This window comes from Anneissia japonica, unplaced genomic scaffold (genome assembly GCF_011630105.1).
Source record: "Anneissia japonica isolate Jap-2015-1 unplaced genomic scaffold, ASM1163010v1 scaffold93_len1081246_cov171, whole genome shotgun sequence".
Classification (NCBI taxonomy): Eukaryota; Metazoa; Echinodermata; class Crinoidea; order Comatulida; family Comatulidae; genus Anneissia; species Anneissia japonica.
Genome location: NW_022726429.1, coordinates 711,661 through 737,627, shown reverse-complemented (window position 1 = coordinate 737,627; position 25,967 = coordinate 711,661). Strand labels below are relative to the sequence as shown.

At 33.3% G+C, this 25,967-nt stretch overlaps 1 protein-coding gene across 1 annotated transcript in view; it reads left to right on the top strand.

Moving 5' to 3' along the window:
* Window positions 1-2,804: 2,804 nt before the first annotated feature.
* The window catches only part of LOC117113204 (fibrillin-2-like), a 26,641-nt gene continuing 3,478 nt past the window's right edge, over window positions 2,805-25,967 (top strand). The window contains exons 1-30 of the mRNA XM_033256493.1: window positions 2,805-2,991; window positions 7,448-7,549; window positions 8,421-8,678; window positions 9,066-9,221; window positions 9,541-9,725; window positions 10,108-10,288; window positions 10,559-10,687; window positions 11,384-11,509; window positions 11,708-11,827; window positions 13,092-13,334; window positions 13,707-13,817; window positions 14,194-14,316; window positions 14,423-14,545; window positions 14,846-14,959; window positions 15,458-15,577; window positions 16,212-16,331; window positions 17,086-17,205; window positions 17,797-17,925; window positions 18,160-18,411; window positions 19,015-19,155; window positions 19,396-19,524; window positions 19,941-20,069; window positions 20,731-20,843; window positions 21,773-22,013; window positions 22,600-22,743; window positions 23,024-23,155; window positions 23,540-23,667; window positions 24,357-24,540; window positions 25,129-25,219; window positions 25,433-25,467. Coding sequence (XP_033112384.1) covers window positions 2,931-2,991; window positions 7,448-7,549; window positions 8,421-8,678; window positions 9,066-9,221; window positions 9,541-9,725; window positions 10,108-10,288; window positions 10,559-10,687; window positions 11,384-11,509; window positions 11,708-11,827; window positions 13,092-13,334; window positions 13,707-13,817; window positions 14,194-14,316; window positions 14,423-14,545; window positions 14,846-14,959; window positions 15,458-15,577; window positions 16,212-16,331; window positions 17,086-17,205; window positions 17,797-17,925; window positions 18,160-18,411; window positions 19,015-19,155; window positions 19,396-19,524; window positions 19,941-20,069; window positions 20,731-20,843; window positions 21,773-22,013; window positions 22,600-22,743; window positions 23,024-23,155; window positions 23,540-23,667; window positions 24,357-24,540; window positions 25,129-25,219; window positions 25,433-25,467 — 4,240 coding nt within the window. The 5' untranslated portion in view covers window positions 2,805-2,930. The remainder of the gene's footprint in view (window positions 2,992-7,447; window positions 7,550-8,420; window positions 8,679-9,065; window positions 9,222-9,540; window positions 9,726-10,107; window positions 10,289-10,558; window positions 10,688-11,383; window positions 11,510-11,707; window positions 11,828-13,091; window positions 13,335-13,706; window positions 13,818-14,193; window positions 14,317-14,422; window positions 14,546-14,845; window positions 14,960-15,457; window positions 15,578-16,211; window positions 16,332-17,085; window positions 17,206-17,796; window positions 17,926-18,159; window positions 18,412-19,014; window positions 19,156-19,395; window positions 19,525-19,940; window positions 20,070-20,730; window positions 20,844-21,772; window positions 22,014-22,599; window positions 22,744-23,023; window positions 23,156-23,539; window positions 23,668-24,356; window positions 24,541-25,128; window positions 25,220-25,432; window positions 25,468-25,967) is intronic.

Here is a 25,967-nt window from a genome sequence, read left to right as displayed (position 1 = left end):
AAGCGAGGATGAGCAAACTACATTTGTTGATGCGAAAACCATACCATCGACAACTGTTGATGGTTTGACAACAATAGGAAAGGTAACATCTATAAATATCACAACCGCTAAAGTAACGAGTGATGCTGATCAAACTACATTGATTTATGCATCAACGATACCATCGACGACAGTAGATGATTTGACAACGGTAGATGAGCTAACATCAATAGATATCACAGCTAATGAGTTAACAAGTTAAGTTGAGTTAACAACACTATATGATATAACAACAATACCATCGACAGCGGTTGGTGATTTGACAACAGTAGAGATGGTAACCTCAATAGATATCACAGCTGATGAAGTAACAAGTGAAGCTAAGCGAACTACATTTGTTGATGCAACAACCATACCGTCGACAAAAGTAGATGATTTGACAACATTAAAGGAGGAGGTAACATCCATTGCAATCAAAAACAATGAAATAACAATTGACACTGACCTAACCACACCATTTGACTTAACGACGATACCGTCGACAACAGTAGATGATTCTACAACAGTAGACGATTTAACATCAATAGCTATCACAAGCGATGAAGTAACAAGTGAGGATGAGCAAACTACATTTTTTGATGCAAAAACCATACCATCGACAACGGTTGATGATTTGAAAACAATAGGAACGGTCACGTCTATAGATATCACAACAGCTAAAGTAATGTGTGATGCTGATCTAATGACCTTGATTAATGTATCAACGATACCATCGACGACAATAGATTATTTGACAACGGTAGAGGAGCTGACATCTATAGATAAAACAACTAATGAGTTAACGAGTGAAGTTGAGCTAACAACACTTGATATAACAACAATACCATCGACAACGGTTGGTGATTTGACAACAGTAGATGATGTATATCAAGTGTATTGATGATGATTCTACAACAGTAGACGATTTAACATCAATAGCTATCACAAGCTCTGAAGTAACAAGTGAGGATGAGCAAACTACATTTGTTGATGCAAAAACCATACCATCGACAACGGTTGATGATTTTAAAACAATAGGAACGGTCACATCTATAGATATCACAACCGCTAAAGTAATGAGTGATGCTGATCTAATGACCTTGATTAATGCATCAACGATACCATCGACGACAATAGATTATTTGACAACGGTAGAGGAGCTGACATCTATAGATAAAACAACTAATGAGTTAACGAGTGAAGTTGAGCTAACAACACTTGATATAACAACAATACCATCGACAACGGTTGGGGATTTGACAACAGTAGATGAGGTAAACTCAATTGATATCACAGCTAATGAAGTAACGAGTGAAGCTGAGCGAACTACATTTCTTGATGTAACAACCATACCGTCGACAACAGTAGATGATTTGACAACATTAGAGAAGGTAACATCCATTGCTATCACAACCGCTGAAGTAACGAGTGATGCTGATCAAACTACCTTGCTTGTAGCATCAACGATACCATCGTCAACAGTAGATGATTTGACAACGGTAGAGGAGCTAACATCAATAGATATCACAACTAATGATTTAAAGAGAGAAGTTGAGCTAACAACACTAATTGATATAACAACAATACCATCGACAACGGTTGATGATTTGACAACAGTAGAGAATTTAACCTCAATAGATATTACAGCTAATGAAGTAACAAGTAAAGCTGAGCGAACTACATTTGTTGATGCAACAACCATACCTTCGACAACAGTAGATGATTTGACGACATTAGAGGAGGTAACATCCATTGCTATCACAAGCGCTGAAGTAACGAGTGATGCTGATCAAACTACCTTGCTTGATGCATCAACGATACCATCGACAACAGTAGATGATTTGACAACGGTAGCGGAGCTAACATCAATATATATCACAACTGATGATTTAACGAGTGAAGTTAAGCTAACAACACTAATTGATATAACAACAATACCATCGACAACGGTTGGTGATTTGACAACACTAGAGGAGGTAACCTCAATAGATATCACAGCTGATGAAGTAACAAGTTAATCTGAGCGAACTACATTTGTTGATGCAACAACCATACCGTCGACAAAGGTAGATGATATGAAAATATTAGAGAAAGTAACATCCATTGCTATCACATCCGCTGTAGTAACGAGTGATGCTGATCAAACTACCTTTCTTGATGAATCAACGACACCATCGACGACCGTAGATGAGTTGACAACGGTAGAGGAGCTAACATCAATAGATACCACAACTAATGAGTTAACGAGTGAATTTGATCTAACAACACTAATTGATATAACAACAATACCATCGAGAGCGGTTGCTGATTTGATAACAGTAGAGGAGGTGATAACAGCTGATGAAGTAACAAGTGAAGCTAAGCGAACTACATTGGTTGATGCAACAACCATACCGTCGACAACAGTAGAGGACTTGGCAACACTAGAGGAGGTAACATCCATTGCAATAAGAACCAATGAAATATATATATATATATGGTTATGGCGCTCGCCTTGACAGCGAGAGGTCGCAGGTTCGAGTCCCGCCAGAGTCATTTTATTACACTATTTCTTTATTCATTTATTACAGGACTACTATAGCATTAAAGCTATGCTACACGATGTATTATTATGTCCTTATTCTAACACTGTATTTACCTTTCTTTGATGATTATTATATAATTTAACAGTGTTAACTGCTATCTTGATATATATATATATATATATATATATATATACACTGTATATATAGGCCTATATATATGTCTGCACAATAATTAATTGTCTTTCCTTTGTTCTGTTTGGAACAGGTGTCTACATCCCACCTGAAGATCCAAATTTTTCTGTTCAATTGAAAATTAGTAATGACAAAGATTATATTGTGGCACTGTGGTCTTCTGGGTTTGCAATTTCTGTTTCGCCTTTACTCGACATGCTAGAGATCGTAGTTTCAATTCCAGAGGAATTTATGAACAAAACCAAAGGATTATTAGGTAAGTGATACTTTCAATGCAATAAATAATAAAACCAGAAATAATTACGTAGTACTGTAATCAATATTGTGGAAGAGGTTTAGCGCAGTGGAAATGGTTTGGTTTCCGAACCACCTCAAGGTCAGAGTTTTAAACCGCTGTGCATTAGCTTGTGTCCTTGAGAAAGGCACTTTATCTACATTATTTTATAACTGAGCTGTATCAATGGGTACTAGCATATTGCTGTGAGTCACGTACCTGTGGTGGACAAGGTCCCACCCAGGAGGAGTGCACTCTCATCCGCTTCACGCACAGAAACTGGAGATAAGCTCGCAGCCCTATGAGCTCTGTGCTCGGCAAGGATTTACTTATTCAATTAAAATCATAACAAAAATATTTGCACAACTATTCTATCAATCGTTTAAACATAGACCTAAAATAGACAGCTTTATCTGAAACGTTATCAAGATCATTGGTCTTAATCAGGGACGTAGCCAGGATTTTGAAATGGGGGAGCCGTTATGCGAATTACGTATGACACCGGCGGGATCAAGGGGGCGAATCCCCCTGTGAAGTAGCGCACTCTGAACGTTCTTAGGACTGTTTGAGAGGATAAAGTGAAAATTGCAATAGACGCATTATAAATAAGCGCAAAAATAATTATATAATAAATCAACAGTGGCAGATCCAGGAATTCGAAAGAGAGGTGAACCAGGGAGGGACTTTCACAGACCAAGAAACCACCCACCTCAGCCCCACCATGGTTGGGGCTGAGGTAAGAAAATTTATGATTAGGGCATCTCTAGATGGCCGGAAATTACACTCTCGCACTTCAATTTGAATATATTTTGAAGGGGGGGGGGGCTTTTTTATTTTATTTATTTATTCTTTCTTTATACTGAATATACACATAGTACTGATTTCCAAAGTGGTTCAGTTCTTATCTACAAAAACATTTTAAAAGCAGAAAATAACAAAGAGAGCAAAAACTTAACTACAAATTAAAAATGTATATATATATATATATACATACATACATATACATATACGCACATATACACATACATACACACACACATACATATGTATATAAATATACATACATACACAAACATACACACACATACATATATAAAAATACACATACATACATATACACATATAAAAATAAAAGAAACATAGGTAGAAACAAAATTTTGAATAATAAAAATGGGGATATGCAAGGTAAGAGAAAATCAGGTAAGATTAAGCAGGGATTATTGGTGAGGATTTGAAATAGAATGCTTAAAATTTGAAAGTGTCACAGATTTAAAGTTGGTTTTAATATCATCCGGGAGTTTATTCCATAATTTTGTAGAACGGTAAACAAAAGTTCTTTTACCTTGCATATTATTCCAGGTGTATTCAATAAGAGTGTTTTTACTTTGACTGCGGGTACAATGCGTATGCAAATCATAATTAAAAGCAAAATTCTTAGATAAATAGGATGGAGCATGACCATTTAAACATTTGAAAATCATTATGAGCAATTGTTCGTCCCATTTATCACTAAGTTTACTCCACCCTAATGAACTTAAAATATTTACAACAGGGGTTTTTATGTCAGCAGAAATTAAAATTCTTTGGTGGCTTGAATCCACCTCTGCTCAAAACATTCTTCATCCAGAAGTCATAATCACGAAAAATGGACATGAAAAACCAGATCACATCCTAAAAACTAAGACATACATCAGGACCGACTCGATGGAGTTTAATGTCATACCCAGGGAAGGGCACAGATCTGTTTTGAAAGGTGGAGGAGGAGGAGGGCATTTTGTGAGTCGACACCCACCTCAGCCCCACAATGGTTGGAGCTGAGGTGAGAAAATTTGAGGAAATAGTACCTCTAGATGGCCAGAAATGACACTTTTAGTAAAATTCATCATCATCACATCACCATTAGTCAAAATGAAGCGCCAGAAAAAATTCTCATGATCTTTCATCAGGGATTTTTGACAACCATAGAGATCTTATTAATGTGTGTGTGTATACCATAGAAAACAAAGCTTAAAAACATTGTCTTTGAGTATGTAATTTACATAGGCCTACTTCAAAAACGTGATTTCACAACCACCTCAGCCCCACCATGGCCGGGGCTGAGGTGAGAAATTTGAGGAAATAGTACCTCTCTAGATGGCCGGAAATGACACTTTTATATAGTAAAATTCATCATCATCACATTACCATTATAGTCAAAATGAAACGCCAACAAATTTCTCATGATCTTTAATCAGGGATCTACTTAATATCCAGGACAACTTAGGCATAATTATAGCTTACTAAGCTTTATCTATATATACTATATTATAATCAACCAATCACAACATTTTTTTCGCATTTAGCACAATTTTCTTCACTTTTTATTGTTATTAATATTAATATCAATTTTTACTATTGTCATCATCATTGTTATTATTATTACTATTAGTAGTAGTATTATTAAACAAACATTTAAAGAAACTTGCAAAAGGATAAAAACGAAATTGAACCACAGTATCGCATTTCTATCTTAAAAGACCTGGCCTGAGATTTATGGATTTAAGATTTTTTTAAATCACGCTTAGGCCTATGTTCTATTATGCCTATGTATAACGTGTACTGATGCATATTTACATGTTTTAGAAGTATTCATTTTGAGTGATCCCAGGAAAGAATTTGTATTGGCTCAAGAATAAGCTTTAAAATTGTAACACTGTGTACAAAGGGGGGAGCCGCGGCTGTCATTAAGACCAGTGTCCCTGGTCTTAATGACATTTCTAAAAACAACACTGTGTACAAAGGGGGAGCCGCGGCTGTCATTAAGACCAGTGTCCCTGGTCTTAATGACATTTCTAAAAACAAAATGTTATGGTAAAGTGTATTTTCATTTACATTTTTAACAGCTTAAGTGCAACATTACAGTACGAGTAACAAGACTAAGACAGAATTTGTATTATTCTTACAAGGTGAAACATTAAGAATGACTATTGACCATTGATAACATGGAATATTATTTGATCTATTGTACCACGCAGTATAGACAATGAATACGAAAGACGCATTGCTGTAGGCCTACAATTCACTTATTTAGCCACACACTGTTACTCAGTGTTAAAATAAGTGAAATGGTTGTTGGTTGTGTGTGCTAGCTGGATGATCGATAGTGGTGTACTACATCAAAACAATAAGGACTGACTACAACTACTAAAACTGTTTATAAGTCAATCGTGACGTCATCACTGTAACTCCCAATGTTATTTGCCTATTCCCCTACACCGTCCACTAGTTTTTCAATTAGTGGACGCTTAGCTTGATTTTTTTAGGTTCGTGTGCAAAAACAAATTTCTCATTTTTTTTTCGTCACCTCGAAGACATCGCGCACCGCTATAAAAATTGAATTGTAATTGAAAATTACTTTCGTAAAACAAATTTAATTAGAACCCAAAGAAAGTTACTTCAAATTCAATATTAAGTATAAACAATTAAGGAATTTATTGAATCAATGGACCCTCACAACACAACACAACAAACTGAACATTTAATAAGAATATTCTAGACCTATTTTAAAGACTCAAGTAACAAATTTATATGTAGGCGATTTTACCTGTCTGCATGCACCGACCAAAAACGACGTCAGTGACTGTATTCTCTCTCGAATGCTGAAATTTTTAATTATTTATTTATTTTATTCAAATTTCTGCCAAGCACAAAACAACAAGCAAACATGGCAAGGAAAGACCAAACAGGTGCTAAACACCTATGCAGGTTGGTCAACCCAAAACAGTACAGAAACAGAACAACTACTCTCTACAAAAGGAACATCTACACGAGAGTGACCAACTATAAATATTTTCAACATCAAAATTATTTAAGAAATGTTTATTTCTTTGGCGAAAGTCTATCAAAATAGCATTACAAACAAGTTCTTTCTAACACAATAGAAATTACAATAGTTCAACCTATCCGTACTGACACGTACTGCTGATGTGTAGTTAAACGCGTACTGCAGGAGCAAAATTCAGCATACGCACAGCTAAATGTAAATACGCACACGTATACTGATCAATCAACAGTTGATTATAAAAAAAATAAAATTAAAAGACGGCGATTGACTTATAAAGCAATTGGTAGAGCATGCATCGTACACAAAATGGAAAATTATTATACTTAGGTTAGATTTAATGCATTCAAAAATTTCCTTCGGCCTTTGCAGGCCCTCAGGAATTTTTTTCAAGCATAAAAATCTAACCGTCGTATAATAATTTTCCTATAGTGTACTATGCGTAGCTCTAATAATTGCTTATTATTTGAGCTTATTTGTACATCCTGTAATACTTTACAAAAAAGATGAAAGGTTACATTACTGGGAGTAAACGATGATTATAACATCCTTACTATTGTTGTTGTCATCATTTTCTTTATTCTTATCTGAATAATTTTCTTTTAATTTTCCAAATAGGAGTTTGGAATGGTAACATCGATGATGATTTTACTTATGAAAATGGAAGTATTTTGGCGGCAAACAGCAGTGAACATGCTATATTTCTTTATGGAGAAACATGTAGGACAACATTTAATCTCTATAGCTTGGTTTCCATACAATCGCTACACGCAATCACCGACAGATTTCGGTGATGCTGATTGGTCGGTCGAATCGGGGAGCCTTTCAAATTGCATCGGTGACAGCTACGGAGTGCAACAATTGCACTGAAAATACTACAGTGTACCGATTTTAAGGAAAAAAGGCTTGATTCTGACTGGTCGGTCAAATCGGGAGCCTTCCCAACTGCGTCGGGGACAGCTACGTAGTAAAACGATTGCTCTGACACACTGTAGCGATTTTATGGAAACCAGGCTTGACATCAATTTTATATTCACAAATATAATATGTGGATTAACATCTAATGAATATAAAGCAACGGAATATAGTTAATCCAAGGAGATATACACATTTTTATTTTTATACCTATTTGGTTTAGTAGTATAGAGCCACTATGCATCATTTTTTTTTTCTTACCGTACATCTTGCAATAAGTAAACCCGCCGATAACATGATGGAACATAATATTATATGTTCTATAAATTGAACACATCTACTTTTAAGTTGTTCTAACGTTCTAATGCTTTTAATATACAGTAATTGTATTGAAATTAATACTTTATACCTTTTCATTACGCATTTGAACTTCTAACCACTTATGCAATATAAAGCCAATATTGAATCTGTAGCGTCGACGTAAGCATCCAACGCGGTTCTTTGACACTATCTATTCAAAGTAACCGACGGTCAGCGAAAATTAATGGCGTTACCGCAAGCGCACACAATGAGCGAAAACTAATTTGGTCGATCGACCAATGTGCACCAGTCGCGTTTGGAGGCTTAGGAGTTTAACATTACATTTCGATTTAAACTCTCCATTTTCTGATTGTAGGGAGAACTACGCAAAACTCGTCCCTGTTTTATTACATGCAAGGGGAAAGCTGGAACACATTTAATAATTTAGGGTTCACACCGATATTCTTAGACGAAGTGTTGGCATCTGTGTCGACAGTGAGTCAAGCTAATTTTACAAATATATGTGGGACGGACGTAAGTTGCCTATACGACGGACTTGTCACTGGAAACGAGGACATTGCCAAAAATACGAAGACAACAAACGATGTAAACAAGGATACCGCTGAAAAACTTGGTAAGTACATATAATGTTATTTTGGAAATTTGGAAGAACATTATATAAATAACATACAAGAAGGACGTCCAAACTACTGGAATCATTCAATTAAGTGCAATGACATTCTAGAGAGTTATATAATATACCGTGTACATAGCGCCCATGGATTTGAATGGTTTTATTAATAGTTTCAGAAATAATAATTATTATTATTGTTATTAGTATTAATTTTAGCATTGTTATCGTCTTCATCATATTTTACAATAACATGCTGTCTAATTTTTTTTTTCCTTTAAAATAACCCAGTGTATGTGCATCGAGTCTATCAAATTCCCAGAGTGGAATAAACTAAGATCTTCATTAATTTAATTTGATGCTATTCCTTCTTTCGCTTCTTTGTTACAGAGAACTTTCCACCATACATAATTGACGGACCACAGGAAATAAAGGTGCAGGTTAACCAATCAGTGAAACTTAATATCACTGCTAGGGATCCGGAAGGAGGAAATGTAACGTATTCGTTGCTAACGAATACAAATGATGCAAGTATCCAATCGGATTGTAAGTTTATCATACTATAATTCTGGTATTACAACCTACGACATTACCTACTTGTTTACTTGCATTGCTTGTAGTTGATCGTCGTTCGCATTTTTAATTATATTTAACAATTCATTGAATATGTAATTTGTTTGTTGCATAATCTGACGAATTTTGTTCAAGTGTACTTTTGGCTGTGCCCTTTCAAAGTTCATGTATAAAATATAATGATTACGTATCGTTCACACTATAGTATATATTTCCGGGTATACTTTTTCGTAGTTGAATATTGTTAACGTATGTTATATAATAATGGCATGTTATTATTTGTTTATGCCAGCTGGTTTGTTTACGTGGACACCACTAAACACTTCAAAGGCGCAAATTACAATTATCGCCAGTGATGAACGCTCTGCAACGGTTGCTCTTCAGCCGAACGTTTTCGTATGTGAATGCAAAAACGGTGGAATTTGTAATTATGATCAACAGAGGCCTGAATCTAATGTCGCTGCTGATAAATTTGCTGTAAGATTGTTCACTTTTAAAATTATATTATGATAACATCTATTTAATAAAATAATGTAAAATTGTATGAAGCGGCTCAAATTGTCACATGATGATTGTAGAGATGTTTAATATGCCTCTTTGGAAAATGTAATGTGAATTCAAATCAGAGATAATCCAATTAACTTCCTGTTGTTGCCTTATAAGTAATTGTGGTGGTCCTGAAAAGTAGATATTATTGTACTAATTTAAAGCTTGATTATGTTACAGTAAGCCTGAAATATTATGTAGGACTTCTATTATATTTTTAAGGGACGAGATAATTTTTAAGTGACGAGATAAATTAAATGATAACATTTTACCTAAAATATTCCATTTTTCAATCTTGTTTTCCAATCCAAAGCTTGTCGAGTGTGACTGCCCGTCTGGCTACATTGGTTCTGATTGCGGAAACGTATACGACGCATGCTCCGAAAACTATTGCTATCCGGGCGTTACGTGTCTAGACAACTCTCCACCTGCCGAAGATGCAACGTGTTCAGAATGTCCCATGGGATTCGATGGCAATGGGGCAAAATGTTGGGGTCTGTATTCTTAAAATGTTTATTTTAACGCGAATTTGTATAGGGTCATTATAACACCTCTATGACACAGACCTATTTAATGAGTACCGGTAATTAAGCCCCTCGTCTGCATGACACCTATTACGCTATTAGATCTATTTAAACAACATATTCCAAACTTTGACAATATTTTGTGCAGGTGGTCAAATCTAACCAACGCTGATCATGACATTTGCGATCAAAATATTATTTCTTTGCAAAATATTTACTTTAAGTCTTTTAATTTCACAGATGTTGATGAATGTCAGCTTTTAACCCATGACTGTAAGCAGGATTGTCAGAATACGGCACCAGGTTACGAATGTGAATGTTATGTTGGCTACAGACTTCAGCAACTTGAAGAATCAAGTGACTGCGTGGGTAAGTTAAAACTGTTTTCCTCTGATATATTATTAGACTGACGTAAATAGGGTGAAGCCAGCTCCACCTATCAACACCTCTGACTTTCATGAAATCGGTAGAATAATATCCATAGCGATTATTTAATGTGTAATATGTATTAACTATTTTAACATGATAAATCAAATGTAATACGAAAATAATAGGAAATGTATGTAGGTTTTAAGGGGCACATCCCTATTACTTGCCTATATTGTATATGAGTGTGATAATGACAAAACTGTGCCTATATGGAAAAATCACACAGATTTGCCACTTGAAATTGATAGTGTGAATCAATCTTTAGTTGTTCAATAAACAACAATGTTTTCTATTCAGATCTGCTCCATTTTTTTTTATGTGGGGATGACATGTGCATTCACAGAATACTATTACGTTTACAAGTTTTGTCTTGCTTACCTGCGTATTACTTACACTAGATATTATACTATACTGTAGTGTTTGCTTTACCGTTTTGCCATTATAATGTAATTTAACAATTTGGTTTTCATATTTGTTTAATTTAAAATATATCTACAATATATAACTACTGTAGAACCACATATTGGAGTACGCTTGCAGTGCCCATAATTAAACTTCAAAATTAGCATATTCTATGGGTAGGCCTAATACATTTGTTTTATTTAAGATAACTCTTAAAATTCATCTTTTCTTCAGATATTAATGAATGTGTCAGCGCAGAAATGAACAACTGTAGTAGCAATGCTGAATGTAACAATACAGCCGGGTCTTACACTTGTACGTGCAACGATGGTTACGTGGGTGATGGTTTGATCTGTGAAGGTAAAAACTTATTAAAAGTTCTAAATACAACTGACGAAGTATTAGATTACAAGGCATAAGATAACTGACAGGCTATCTAATCATATATTTTTGTGTCTTTTCTGCGTTTCGACCTAATATATGTCCGTAGCTGCTAAGCCATTTTTCAGTAATTATAACACTGATCTGAAATTCTTATTTTGTTGTTCATTTTTAAAGATGTAAACGAATGTTTCATTAACAATGGTTGTCATGAGCAAGCCACATGCTTCAATGTCATTGGGTCGTATATGTGTGAATGTCGAACTGGTTTCATAGGAGATGGATACAACTGCATAGGTAAGCTTGCTTTCGTGTTTCCTCATTCCAAAGCCGGGCATATACTGTACCGACTGTCGTCTGCCGACGCAATTCTATAGGGAATGCAACAAGACAGCAGCAACCAATAGGCCAATTCGTATTTGAACTGCGCATTCTCGCTTTAAGATCAGTCGACATAAATATATGCACAACATAATTTATAGATTGAGCTTGGATACGGGCATGCGCAGTTAAAACTACGAATTGGGTTTTTGCAATGAACAATCAAGTAGATAGATTTACCATGTGTTTTTGACTTAAAATATCCTACACTTTTTTAACACGTCCTGTGAATATTCTGTAAACATTCTACACGTAGTTGTAGTTTTGCTTGTTTGAATGTCACCTTCTCCATTGCATATCTGGATTTATAAAATATCATTTATAAAATATGATGATCCCCTAATTACTTACATTCAGATTCAAATTCATTCGTCCAATATGAAAATAGCAGTGGGTACATTTTCAAGTCATTGAAAAACAGTAGTTCCATATAAGTATAATAGGCCTACATTAAAATGGCTAAATATACATTAAAACTCAAAACAGGCAATAAAATTTTAACACTTCTTGTGGTTCGTTTAGTAATCCTTCGACGTCTATTTACAATCTAAGACCTAATTTGTATAGGCCTACTGTAGTTCTTTTACATTATCATTTAATATTATATACCAGCAGTGTGTTATGAGATTTAATGTAAAATATTTCTACATTTACATTCCGTCGCTGATATTTTCTCTTTGCATTAATTCCCTGTTGACGTATACTGTATATGACGCCCTGTCGATATCATTTAAGATTTAAAAAAATAATATATCAAATAAAAGGACACAAGAATTAAATTTAACAACAGTGAAAAAACATGATATATAAAGCGGGGAGTATAGTTTGACAACATTTGGCATAATACAAAAAATAAAACTACAACCCAGTGTTCTTAAAACGAGAGACGGCAGCTTAATATTTATCCGCGTTACCGGATCTCTAAAATTTCGTCTGCTATTAAAATTAGCTCTTTTCACTGTTAGTTTAGTAGTCGTTGCTTGCCAGCCGTCTACGTTGTTTATAAATACAAAGTTGAGTTGCAACTGGGACTAGATGAAGTTCTAGTTAAAAGTTCGACTACAGTTCGTTTTGAGAATACAGGCGTAAAGAGATTTATTTTCGACGGACATTATGTTTTATATTAAATAAGCTGCAGATAAATAAAAAGCGTTTTTTTATATAAATTTCTGTCTCATAGATATTGACGAGTGTTCTATGACTCCTGATGTATGTGACGTAAATGCGGTTTGTACAAACACCGAAGGGTCGTACATTTGTGAATGCAACACAGGGTTTACCAGTAATGGAACGCAGTGTGACGACATCAACGAATGTCAGATATCCAATGACTGCAACCGCTATGCCAGTTGTATTAATTTACCGGGAGGATATATATGTAATTGCACCGAAGGATTTGAGGGAGATGGGAAGATTTGTAACAGTAAGTTTTGACATTATTATACAATATAGCTGTAATTTTCAATACATAAAGAACTAGCGCTGTTCTAAGCCTGTGCAAGAGTGTAAAAAATCAGTTGCTCCTAACCGAAAATGAATTCCTAACGAAGCTCCAGTTTCCCAGTTGGTTGAGGCATCTGCACAGACAGCAATAAAATTACCATAGTTCGTAGCTTTGAGATTGATTTTTTTTAATGTGACATATCTAATAGAAATGCATATTGAGAAGTGGAATATATTTCAATATTTTGTAAATAACGAAATATATAATAATGGCCAATACAATATTTTAATGAAATTAGTAGGCCAAATAAACTTTTACTAAATATTGAATAATTATTTGTTTATTACCAAGAACTAAATGTATGCCTCACCAAGGAGTGTCCGGGTAATTCTACGTGTATTGAAGTTCTTAGTGATTGTAGGTGTAACACTGGTTTTTACCTTGATGACAACAAGTGTAATGGTAAGTAGGTCTATATGATCTTTCGGGCGTAACCCTTTATCAAGTCAGTATATATATATATATATATATATAATAGAATTGTTCAGGATTGTTAGAAATAACTTTTGGCAAATTAACAGACGACTTCAAGTGAGGTTTGACGACTGGGGTCCATGCTCGTCCCACGGAGAGAAGTGTTTTTTTAAAACTCATATCCAACCTCCCACTCTGTTTCCGCCACAGCTCTTGATGAACCTTGATGCTTGGAAAGTATACCTGGATACCTGCTAAAATGTCAGCAAAAATACTGATTTCATATTCTAATATTGTTATTAATATTATCGTCATTTTTTGACAATTGTGTAACACAAGCGTTTGCTTTATATATTTTTTTCAGATTATGATGAGTGTGCTGACAATGCGATGCTTTGTGGATCAGGTGCCACATGTGTAAATTTACCAGGGACGTACGAATGTGTTTGTAACCCAGGCTACATACAGAACCAGGAGAGCTGCCAAGGTTGGTTACGCCTATTAAATTACCATTTGTCAAGCATAATCAAAACTAAATTAAGCATCATTATTGTATTATGCAATATAAAATGACATACCATTTTTGTTTTCAGACATCGACGAATGTCTGCTTGGCATCAGTGAATGTACTCAAGTATGTAGTAATTCTGTTCCACTCTATACTTGCTCTTGTCAAGAAGGTTTTCAACTTGAATCAGATGGCGTGACGTGTACCGGTATGTAAATAATTTAATATATTAATAAATATATTATTATTGTTAATACTATTTTATCTAAGGGAATCCTCTAACAAGCAACCTGCTCTTTAATAAATAAATACTTTAAATGCAATAAATTAACTAATAGATTAACTAAGAGTTTACGATATAAAAAAATTAGTAGATTAAAATATTAGGTGTGAAAATAATGTTGGCGAAGTTTAGATTCAAATTCGTGAACATTTTCAAAAACAAAGATTGATTGATTGATTGTTGAATGATATATAGAGATATTATATTGTATTTTATAATATTCAGCAATATCACCGTGCGACGTTAACTGTGAAAACGGAACTTGTTACAAAGGAAATGAAGTAGAGGAATGTTTGTGTAATTTGGGTTTTGAATTAACAGACAATTCAACCTGTAAAGGTAAGCAGGAAATGCCGGTAGTATACAGGTTTTCATTTTATGAATATTGGGACAAACAACATAATTAGGGCTTTTTATTGATATAATAATGTAAATATTGTAATTTTGTAACATTGAAAGTGCTATTAATTAAATACTAAGGAGAGCTATGTGACAGTAACAGTAATAATGAAAAAAAGGCTGTACTGATGATTAACCGAAGAGACTTAGTTTCGAATTTAGCTGGTTACAATATGTATTTCTCAACAACTTTAATCTTGACGTTTAAATTTTAAAAAAATTATATAACCTGTTATGGGTACACAAAGATATTTGTAACATTTATACTTTGCTTTCATGACGCCACCCATTACACAAATTTAATGTACCTCTTTGGTGATCATAATTAGTATTTATTTTTTTTTTCGCGTATGTTTATAATTTAAGTTTTTTTCTGTTTGAGGTTGGATGATTATTAAATATAAAAAAAATTAAATGAAAAGCGTTTGTCATTCTCAGATATGGATGAATGTGCTGGAAACAACACCTGTGAAATGTTTTGTTCAAATTTGATTGGTGGATATGAATGCAGTTGTTCAGAAGGATATGAGCTTGACTCTGACTTCAGAACATGCAGAGGTATGTCATAGGTCATTTATGCACAACAACCTCAGTTTCATTCTGTATTTACCTGTCAACCAACCAACCAACCAATTTATCAAACATCTTTATTTTAATTTGTTCTGAGAGAACATATAAATTCGTTTTACTTTGTTGACAATACATAGGCCAATTGGCAAATCAATATGAAACAATAAAACAATATTGGATCTCCACAGATCTAACTAACGTATATAGTCGAAACATAGTGTTTAGCTTTACCAAGCATCATTCCTGATGATGATTAAATAAAGTCAAAAGGTTAAGTAATATGGCCTCGCTTTTTTTATTTGGAGTCACTTTTGTTTTATTTTAAATATTATTAATTGGCTTAATTTATAATATTTATATAATCATTTGGTTTGGAGTTTACTTTTATTAGGACTACGTAATGTTTATCAATTATCTAATGGGAAAGACGAAATGGGTAATACCAGCGGCACTATAGCCAGACTGGCCGAGTAACCGAACGGTATTCAATGAGTCGACTTGTGTTTGAATCTCAACGTTTGTCTCAACTTTACATTCGCAAAATATGTATTCTACAAACACTTTTATATTATTATTATTATTATTATTATTATTATTATTATTATTATTATTATTATTTCAGATATTGATGAATGCTTGGCTATAAATAATTGTTCAAGCAATGCCATTTGTGGAAACACAGAAGGAGGATACAACTGCACGTGTTCAAGTGGATACATTGGTACTGGGTATGAATGTTATGGTAAGGCATCGACGTATTATAATTTAAATTTAAAGAAAAAAACTTACGCCAGCTTGTCAATTGCCATACGCAGACGTTAGAGGCAACTAAAAGAAAATTACACCGTATCAAGTTTTCAAATGTATTCATTGCACATGACTTGTTACATATTTGAAGTTCATTTGCACAGCAGACGTACTTAGTCTATAATAATGAAATCTATTGCTGGTAAAATTATATTTAAAAAAGGAACACTTATTTAGCTGATAAATGACCACATTTAGGTCGAACTGGACATGTTTTAAAATCTCAAAGGGATGGTTCAGATTTTAGCAAAATCTATGAATACCGTATATATAGAGCTCAATAAACAATTTTACAAAGAGAATTAATTCAAAATTTAATTTAATTCAAAATACCTCCAGATATGGAGAAAACATACAATAAAAAATATCACAAAATATCAAATTACTTTACAATTAAATCACACACAATGGAATCAAAAGGACAATAAATTGCATAACAATTAAAGAAAGTAATGATAGTGTCAACAGTCTCTAATGATGGACGTGTTTGACCACGACGGGCCATCGGCAGATGCAGTAATCCCATAAAAATTGTCGAAATGATTTTATCAACTGCTCGAGGTCACGGTAATAACTTTTCAAAACCATGATCGCAGCAGACAAATTTGAATTTTATATATATATATATATATTCAAAATGTTTAGTCCTATCGTAACTAATATGGTAAGTGATTACTGTTTTACTATAGATATTAATGAATGTGAGGTCAGTTACTCGTGTCCAAACAATAGTAACTGTCACAACACGAACGGCTCTTTTACATGTGAATGCAACACTGGATTTATACAGAATGGTGATCAATGTGAAGGTAAACCTCGCTTTCATTTATTTATATGTATTACAACAAAGTATCAACTTCATCCACGACAGAACAATAAAGAAAGATACGATGTATCGATACTCTGCGTTTTCGACACGTTTGATGGTTTTACGGTTGTTTTTAAAAAGAACGTGTGAGTGCAGTTAACAAACAAACAAAAAAACATTTTAAAGAGCAAGGAACATCAGTGACAAGGTCATAATTAGTAGTATTGGATACATGCAAGTAAAATATAGCTCCAATTAAGCAATGTGTAAGAGAATACTTGAAATAATCCACTAGTTAGAATCCATTAGGTAGGCACTGGAAAACTAAATAAAAAACATTCACACATTTTGCAGTTCAATGGGTTACCTTTATTTTTTATGCTTTAAGGAAGTATTCCACTCTTATTTTTTTCTAATACTGAAAGATAGGCTCCTGTTTTACTCGTTTTCAATTTACTATTTTATTGTATATTTTTCGTTTGTCAATTTATACACCAATGAAATTGAATCTTGAATCTTGAATCTCATTTCATAATTTTTAATATTGAATAACATCAAACAACAAATGATACTTTTATGAATTCTTTTATAGATTTTAACGAATGCACTTCAGGAGATCGATGCGACGTAAATGGTGTTTGTATAAATACTATTGGAGGATTTAAATGTGAGTGTAAAACTGGTTACACCGGTGTCAATGAAGATGGTACCATATGCACAGGTAAGGTGCTTGCGGGAATTGACTGGTTTTTTTTTCCCGTTTTTTTTTGGGGGGGGGGGGGCTTTTTTAACTATATGCCCCAAAATATAGTATATTTTGGGTTTTATATATTGTTTTATTATTATTATTCAGGCTATAACCAATTAGAGCTGAATTTGCCTAGTTAGCTTATTACGTTTCTGTTGTTTTTTTTTATTTTGTTTTTTTTATTTATTTATTTTTTTGTTTCCTTAGATATCAATGAATGTGATCAGAGTTCTGAAGATTCCGAGTGTCACGCAAATGCGACATGTACAAACTCAGTGGGGTCATTCATGTGTTTTTGTAACACTGGTTTCTATGGAAACGGTGTCACGTGCCAAAATTACAACGAATGTCTTAATCCAACTGCATGTGGCGTGAATACAGTTTGCGAGGACACAATTGGATCATACTTGTGCATATGTAGTGATGGTTACTCTAAAGACCAAAATGATAATTGCATCGGTAAGTTTATTTTCAGAAATATTTTTTTTTTTTTTTTATTTTTTTTTTTTTTTGTTTCTTTAGATATCAATGAATGTGATCAGAGTTCTGAAGATTCCGAGTGTCACGCAAATGCGACATGTACAAACTCAGTGGGGTCATTCATGTGTTTCTGTAACACTGGTTTCTATGGAAACGGTGTCACGTGCCAAAATTACAACGAATGTCTTAATCCAACTACATGTGGCGTGAATACAGTTTGCGAGGACACAATTGGATCATACTTGTGCATATGTAGTGATGGTTACTCTAAAGACCAAAATGATAATTGCATCGGTAAGTTTATTTTCAGAAATATTAGACAAAATTACTGATAAGACAGAATAACGCGGTACAATTTCAATAGCTTTAAGCTATAATCTAAAACGATGGAAAGTACTGCAGACGGGTTGTCTAAGTCTTTCAAAATCGTTTTGATCGAATTATGGGAATTTGGGACTAAGTTGATTGCTTACAAGTTCTCAAAACAATTTAATCTAATAATATTATAAAAGTGTACACGAGAGTTCTACAATACAGTACCAGACACACTAACATACATGTTTTTTTTTTAATTCATTCTAGATATCAATGAATGCGTGTCCGGCCAATCGGTTTGTGGTGTTAACGCAGACTGTTTTAACGAGAATGGTAGTTACTATTGTGTATGTAAGGACGGATATGATGGCTCTGAGTATAGTGGTGACAACCAAGGCTCGTGTATTAGTAAGTACTATTACGTAAACCTACATAATGGTGGTGTACAGTTAAATTACCATAGTTAATTATACCCGAAAAAAGAAACAAACACAAGTTCTGTAACTTTTCAAGTGTCACTTGTTGCCTGTTCTTACTTCAACTCGTAAGGAGTTTTCTCTTTAAAATAATACAATTAAAATACAATTTAAAATTATAAAGCAAAGGAATAAGTTTGAGAGTTTAATATGTCATATATTTTTCTTTTAGACATAAACGAATGTTTTCATAATCTCGATGATTGTGATACGCGCGACAGAGCCAGTTGCATTGACACAGACGGCTCGTACAACTGTGTTTGTAACAAAGGGTTTACTGGTAATGGAACGCATTGTGAAGGTAAGTCGAACAATATTTTACTACATTCTTTTGGGAATTTCCAAACATAGACGTATTACATAATCAGTAAATCAAAATAATCAGTCTTTTATTTCATACAGAAATCCATATCTTAAAACAACAAAGCATAATATAAAGAATAAAGAAAACGTGTTCAGACTGCACTACCAGACAAACACCATAACCACAACAAAATGCATTGGAATCTCCCTAAACAGCATACCTAGACATTTCTGTTACCAACATGCATTCTCAAGTACTTTTATCAGGCTTCTCAATTTAAATTCGGCCTATACAACATTCAAACATCAAGGGGTTTTCACACCAATAAATTCAATGCAATCCATTTACTTTAAAACATGTTTTATTTACATATTTTTGTTCACATTGTTTTGTTTTTATTCTGTTTTTTAAAGATATTAATGAGTGTTATGATTATCCGTGCGACTCAAGCCTCTATGAAAAGTGTGACAACATAGTAGGTGGGTTTGAATGTATTTGCCAGACAGGATACTACCGTGACGTCCCAAATTTACCATGTTCAGGTTTGTATAGCATTATGGTAACATTTGAATCGTTTATGTAATAATCAAATATTATTATTTAATTTGTATCTCACATAGAGCCAGTACACGTAAATCATAACCTTATATTGGTTTAAGGGCTGTATGCGTACCTCCAGCAAGGTTATGCCTATGCATGTATCTAAACATTGTAATTTTTGTTAATAACAATCAATGAAAAAATAAACTCAATAGAAGTTACAAGCGATTAGAATAGAAAATACATGATTCTTCTTGGTAGAGCGTATATTTTAGTTGGGTAGTATATGTGGTATGCTTTCTAGTATACTCTATGTGAACAAACTTCAACAAAAGAATTCAATATTTGAATTACTTGTTGTATATTTCAAAATATAGGAAGCTGATTTTAATCAGTTTTCTCGACATAACAGGTGCATTATTGGGTTAATATTACTTTTTATATAGACTTTCGAATTTTTTGAAAGAAAAATTGTAGAATTTTCATAGTAAACCATCTGTACATCAACAAAATCTAAAGTAATTGTTTTTTTATTTGCCTTTTATTGGAAGTGTATATTCAATGCTTTAGATGTGTTTAGGAGTTTTAATATTTTATCAGTCAGTACGAATGAATGAAACCTCATGTAATCACATTCTGAATAAAATTTGTATTCTTTTCTAGTTGCAACTACACAAGAATTAAAAGTAGAGTTCACAGATGTAAAAGGTGTTAAAATAGGCTCAACTGATCAAGACATTGAGACCGAGCAGATGCAAGTTAGCTTAGCTAAAGATGTAAGCTCAGTTTAGTTCTACAATATTGTTATTCGATTACAGCAAACATCATTTTTAAGATGCATCTACTGCCTCTCCCAAACAGAGGTGAAGGGTATTGCACTGGCGCGCGCATGTATGTGTTTGTGTGTCCTTCCAGGCGCATAACTCAAAAACTAGTATACGGATTTACTTTAAACATTCACACATTGGCAATGTTACATATATTTCAGTCCTCCTCCAATTTTGTGGTGATCGGATGTAAGATGCAGATTTTAGAATGTTATTTACATATTTTCCTGGCTGCATAATAAAGACCGAGCCAACTCGAGCGAATCTTTTGGCTCGTTTGGCTATACCGAGCCGACTCCAGAGTAGGGGTACGTGTCAAATTCTGGCGGTCGGACTAGAGGAAGTCCGGCCGGCGTGCAAACTCACCCGATTGATGATTGATTGAGGTCTATGATGATAGGCCTCGTTTGGCTAGGCCGAGCCGACTCGAGCGGATCAAGCGCAGGCCATTATTTTTTCTGTATATAGGTATGGCACAACAAGGTGAAGATTTGTAATCTCAGATTACTGAATCTTGTTTGTTGGTTTGAAAATATATGTTCCATTGCAAAAAAAGAATAATGAACATCTTTATTCTGCTAAAATTTCATCGAATTTTTTTTTTCTATAATCATTTTTTATGTATTTATTAAATTAAAGGTTCATTACTGTCAAGTTACAATCAAAGAGCTTCTAAAAATATCCTAGATATTACCAACAACAAAAACAATGATAAATATAAAATGCCTTTTCAATCAAGTAATTAGTTCCGTGATAATAAATTCAAGTCCTTACCAAAGGGTAAACCAAATAAAAACATAGAACTAACGATCTTACTGCTGACTTTTAAATTAGTTAAAATGGTGACATATGAGCATTTTTATATTTTTCAATTGCAGGTTTTCGATCTATTCAATCGTAGTTCAGTACGGGAAGAGTTCTTAGAAGTCGGGGTGTCATCATTCATCATCATGGAATCCGTTGTTGACGTCAATTTTCGAATTGATCTGATCCCAAACACCAACCTTACGATAGATGACACAAAAACAGTGTTCTTAGATGGACTAGAAGGGAACAACAGAAATTTGCTAGTACCTGATAGCTACGTAGAACTCAGTAGCTTATATGTTGATGTGCCAGGTATATATATTGTATAAATATTCTAATCGAAACGTAATGAAATAGTACCCGGGACATAATCACTTGCCCACGAAGTTTTGTGGTAATTCTAGATTGATGTCACAATTTTGACATTGTCTCTTGTGATCAATGATCATCTATAAGATACAACCGTTTGTGAATAGTTTTTAGAAAGCTATATCTCGAACTTGTATACATTGTGATTTTAAGGCATGTTAAGAAACTCAAATCCAAGAGTTTTGACCAGATTTTGAGCCTAAGGACATGGTTTTTTCAATTAAGAACTAAAAAGGTTACTTAGATATACAATTATATGCAAATAAAATATTTACATACCGGTATCATTGCTGAAACCGAAAGGTCCACTGATTAATCTCAGATAAGAAAGTATAATACATACTCCAAGTATTGAAATACACGCCATCGTGTTGGGATTCAATATTTCGACATTAATTATGTCATCATCAGGAAATTATTATTTTGAATCATTGCTGGTGTTTATAGTTTTTTTTTTTCAACTTAGAGACAGTATAATTTAAAGAAGGAAAATAAGCTTGTTTTACATGAGGCCTTACTTATATTTCAGTTATAAATCCGTGTGAAGAAAACACTGATGATTGCAGAGATAGAAACTTCGATCGGTGTGTATTTAACGGGGTAGATAACAACTACACATGCGCAGACTGTTCGCTTGGATACTCTGAATCTGAAGACAACTTTGTCTGTATTGGTAATTAGGCTAATTTATTTCTTAAAATATGTTGGCCAATATTATAAAATTATTATTTTGTTTTGTTAGTTTATTTTTGTTTTTTTATTTCGAATAATTTCAAAATACAGTAACGTGTTTCGCATAATATTAATTAACAGATGATGTACATAGTATTTTTAGTAACGAAAGCAAACAATATGTATGTCTTCGCAAAGATATATTATCATATTACTATTTAAGTTGTATTTAGAATATAAATGTTTGAACATGTTTTGATTTATGTTAAAAATATATATAGATATCGACGAGTGTAAAGAACAGTCTCCATGTAATGGCGAGCATATAGAGGGATGTGTAAATGAAGATGGTAGCTATTATTGTACTTGTGATATTGGATTTGTGAACACGAGTAGAGACGGCGACTGCTCAGGTATGTTTGTTTACAAATGGACTCATTTTTAAATAATAGTGTAATGCAAAGTACATTGGAGAGGGATGCCCAGTTATGCCTCTGTGGACAGCACCAAAAAAAAAAAAAAAAAAAAAAAAAAAAAAAAAAAGCCGTCGTCGAGCACTAAAAGAGGTCATCAACTTGAGTGACATTAATTAGTAAGTTACTTTTGTACCTATAATTATTGAAATATAATAATGAAATCCTCTTCTAATATTTAACATATCTATATTCATTAGAGGTATCGTCGTCTACGTTCTTGTGTATTCATATTATTGTGCTAATTAACCATAAAATTGGACTGAAACGAGTTGTAATATTCATTCATTAGTGCACTTTTTGATGTCTGCTCATTCCTTCTAGAATCAAAGACGTTTAGAGTTACAGGAACTATCAGTAAAATCAACAATGGACAGCCAGAATGGACAGACGACCTGAATAAAAAGGAATCTATAATATACCAAAACTACTCATCAACTTTGTCAAACTTTGTAAGCCAACTTACCCATTATATATTTCACTTCGATGTTTCTGGGTGCCCACTACAATTTAATTCACTTTAAACCTTCGGGGAGCTTCTTTATTACAGGCCTAATATGTTTCAACTTGTTCGAGATGAACTTGTTTTCGGAAATAAATCTTTTATCGGAATTATAAAACTATTTTATCCTAAGCAATAATTCTATTTTAATTTATCGTCTCGAATTTTACCATTGTAAAACGAACTTTTTAACTTTGTTTCTCGCTGCATTTTTTTAAATTATTTTATTGTATTTTGACCGATTTCACTGATGATTTTGTACATATATATTTTTAAATTTAAAATTTTATTGATTGGCCTATTTTACTTAAATATTTTATGCTAATTTAATTTATTTTCTCATTGGCATCGGAGAGCCACTAGACAGTGATTCAGTTTACTTTTTGTTTTTGCTCTCTGTTATCTTGTGTTTGTCAATTTTAATGTTTTTTGGACGAAGTAAATGAAATGAGATTGAAACTTTTATTTAGTCTTAGCAACAAAAAACAAAAATATGGCCACCGCAGACTAATAGTATCATTACTTACACTTCATCAGACAATAACAATTTTTTGTTTATGCTAGTCAGGTTAAAATAAAACCAAACACGGACAAAATAAAATCATTAAACTGGTAAGCATGTCTTAATTACTCTCCTAGATTGATGATACATTTGTAAATATCACCGATTATCTCGGAAACTACATAATCGGTTTCCAAGAGGGTAGTGTCATTTCAGTGTTCACAGTATACTTTGTTCTTGGATCATCAATAAATCAAACGTTCGTTGAGGAACAACTAATGGGTACTGGGTCAGTGCAGTTGAATTTGGTATCTGCTACACGTGAGTAAATGGCTATACGAAGTTTAATATTATGTTTGCTCTCAAAATATTTCCAATTTTATGAGTGCTATAATCAACCAATATATCCCTCATACTGTGATTGAATAACACATATCCGTTACAAACTATATTCCCATTTTAGTATAATATCCTTTTTAAAATGTTCAAACCTTTCAAGTTGTTTTATAAATGTTAATGTAATTTGTTTGAATTGTACAATTTCTTCCTTGCGAGCTTTGTAATTTCTTCGTGTTTGTTGGAGATAATACATTTTATCTTGTATGTTGTATATTAATATCGAATCATGTTATTATTTGTACATTAATTATTATCCTAAACATACAATTTTATATAATACTGCTTTAAGATTTAACATTTGACTACTATATCGTCAGGTAGGAGATATTGAATGTCGCATTCCTGAAAAAAAATTACTTATTAAAAGTAATATATTCAAACTGTTCTGCCCAAAACGTCTCTCTACCTTTCTCTATTATATTATGTGCTAGATTTAAGTTAGTTATCTTAGAAATGGATGTGTGTTTTTGTTAAATAATCATGTAGTATGTTTTATCGTTCGTGTTTTAGTGTTGGATGTCTCTGAAATTGGTAATATGTGTGAAGGGTATTGTGAAAACGGAGCGACTTGTACTGAGGAATACTTGCAACCAATATGCAGGTAAATGTTTTCATTGTTTCTATGTTCATTTTCTGTTTACTGTAAAGAAAATCATTAATTTTGCAGAAGAAAAAAAATCCGTGAAAAAAGATGGCAGAACGTTCTTGGATTCTATGAATTCTGCATATTCTGTAAATATAGTTCTTAATTTTAATTCTCATTTTTTGGATAATGGCGCTCATGTTTATCATTTTTCTTCCTATTTTAACATAGATGCCCAGATGACTACGAGGGAATGTACTGCGAAGGTAGGTACTACTAAAATTACTTGATTCAGTCCAAGTCTGGGGACAATTTCAGTGAAGAAGTACTTCGTATCTAGTTTCATTTTCGTGTTTTATAGAAATTTGCTATGGTTTTCTTTTCTCTATATATTATCAATCAAATATATTTACATACTTTTAGAACACATAAAATAATTAGTAATGTCAACTGAATTATCAGTTATACTGTTGATACTGACATTAATGTAGTTCATGGCCTTCAAAATAAAAATAATTAAAATGTTTTTCTTACCAATTAACATTCCTGTATTCTTGGCATATATCATAATCTTTGTATGGCTGGTAATTAAGTTAAGATGTTTCGTAATAAAATTTCTGTAAACCAGCAAAAGTTAAATTGCTTTGATTGGGCTCAGTGTCTCATTGTAACTTGATGATTTAATTGACCCTTCCCGGCTAGAATTTTTAATTACAGCTTGAGAGGGAGTTCTCTAGCTCAGTGGCATAGCCAAAATATTTCTGTA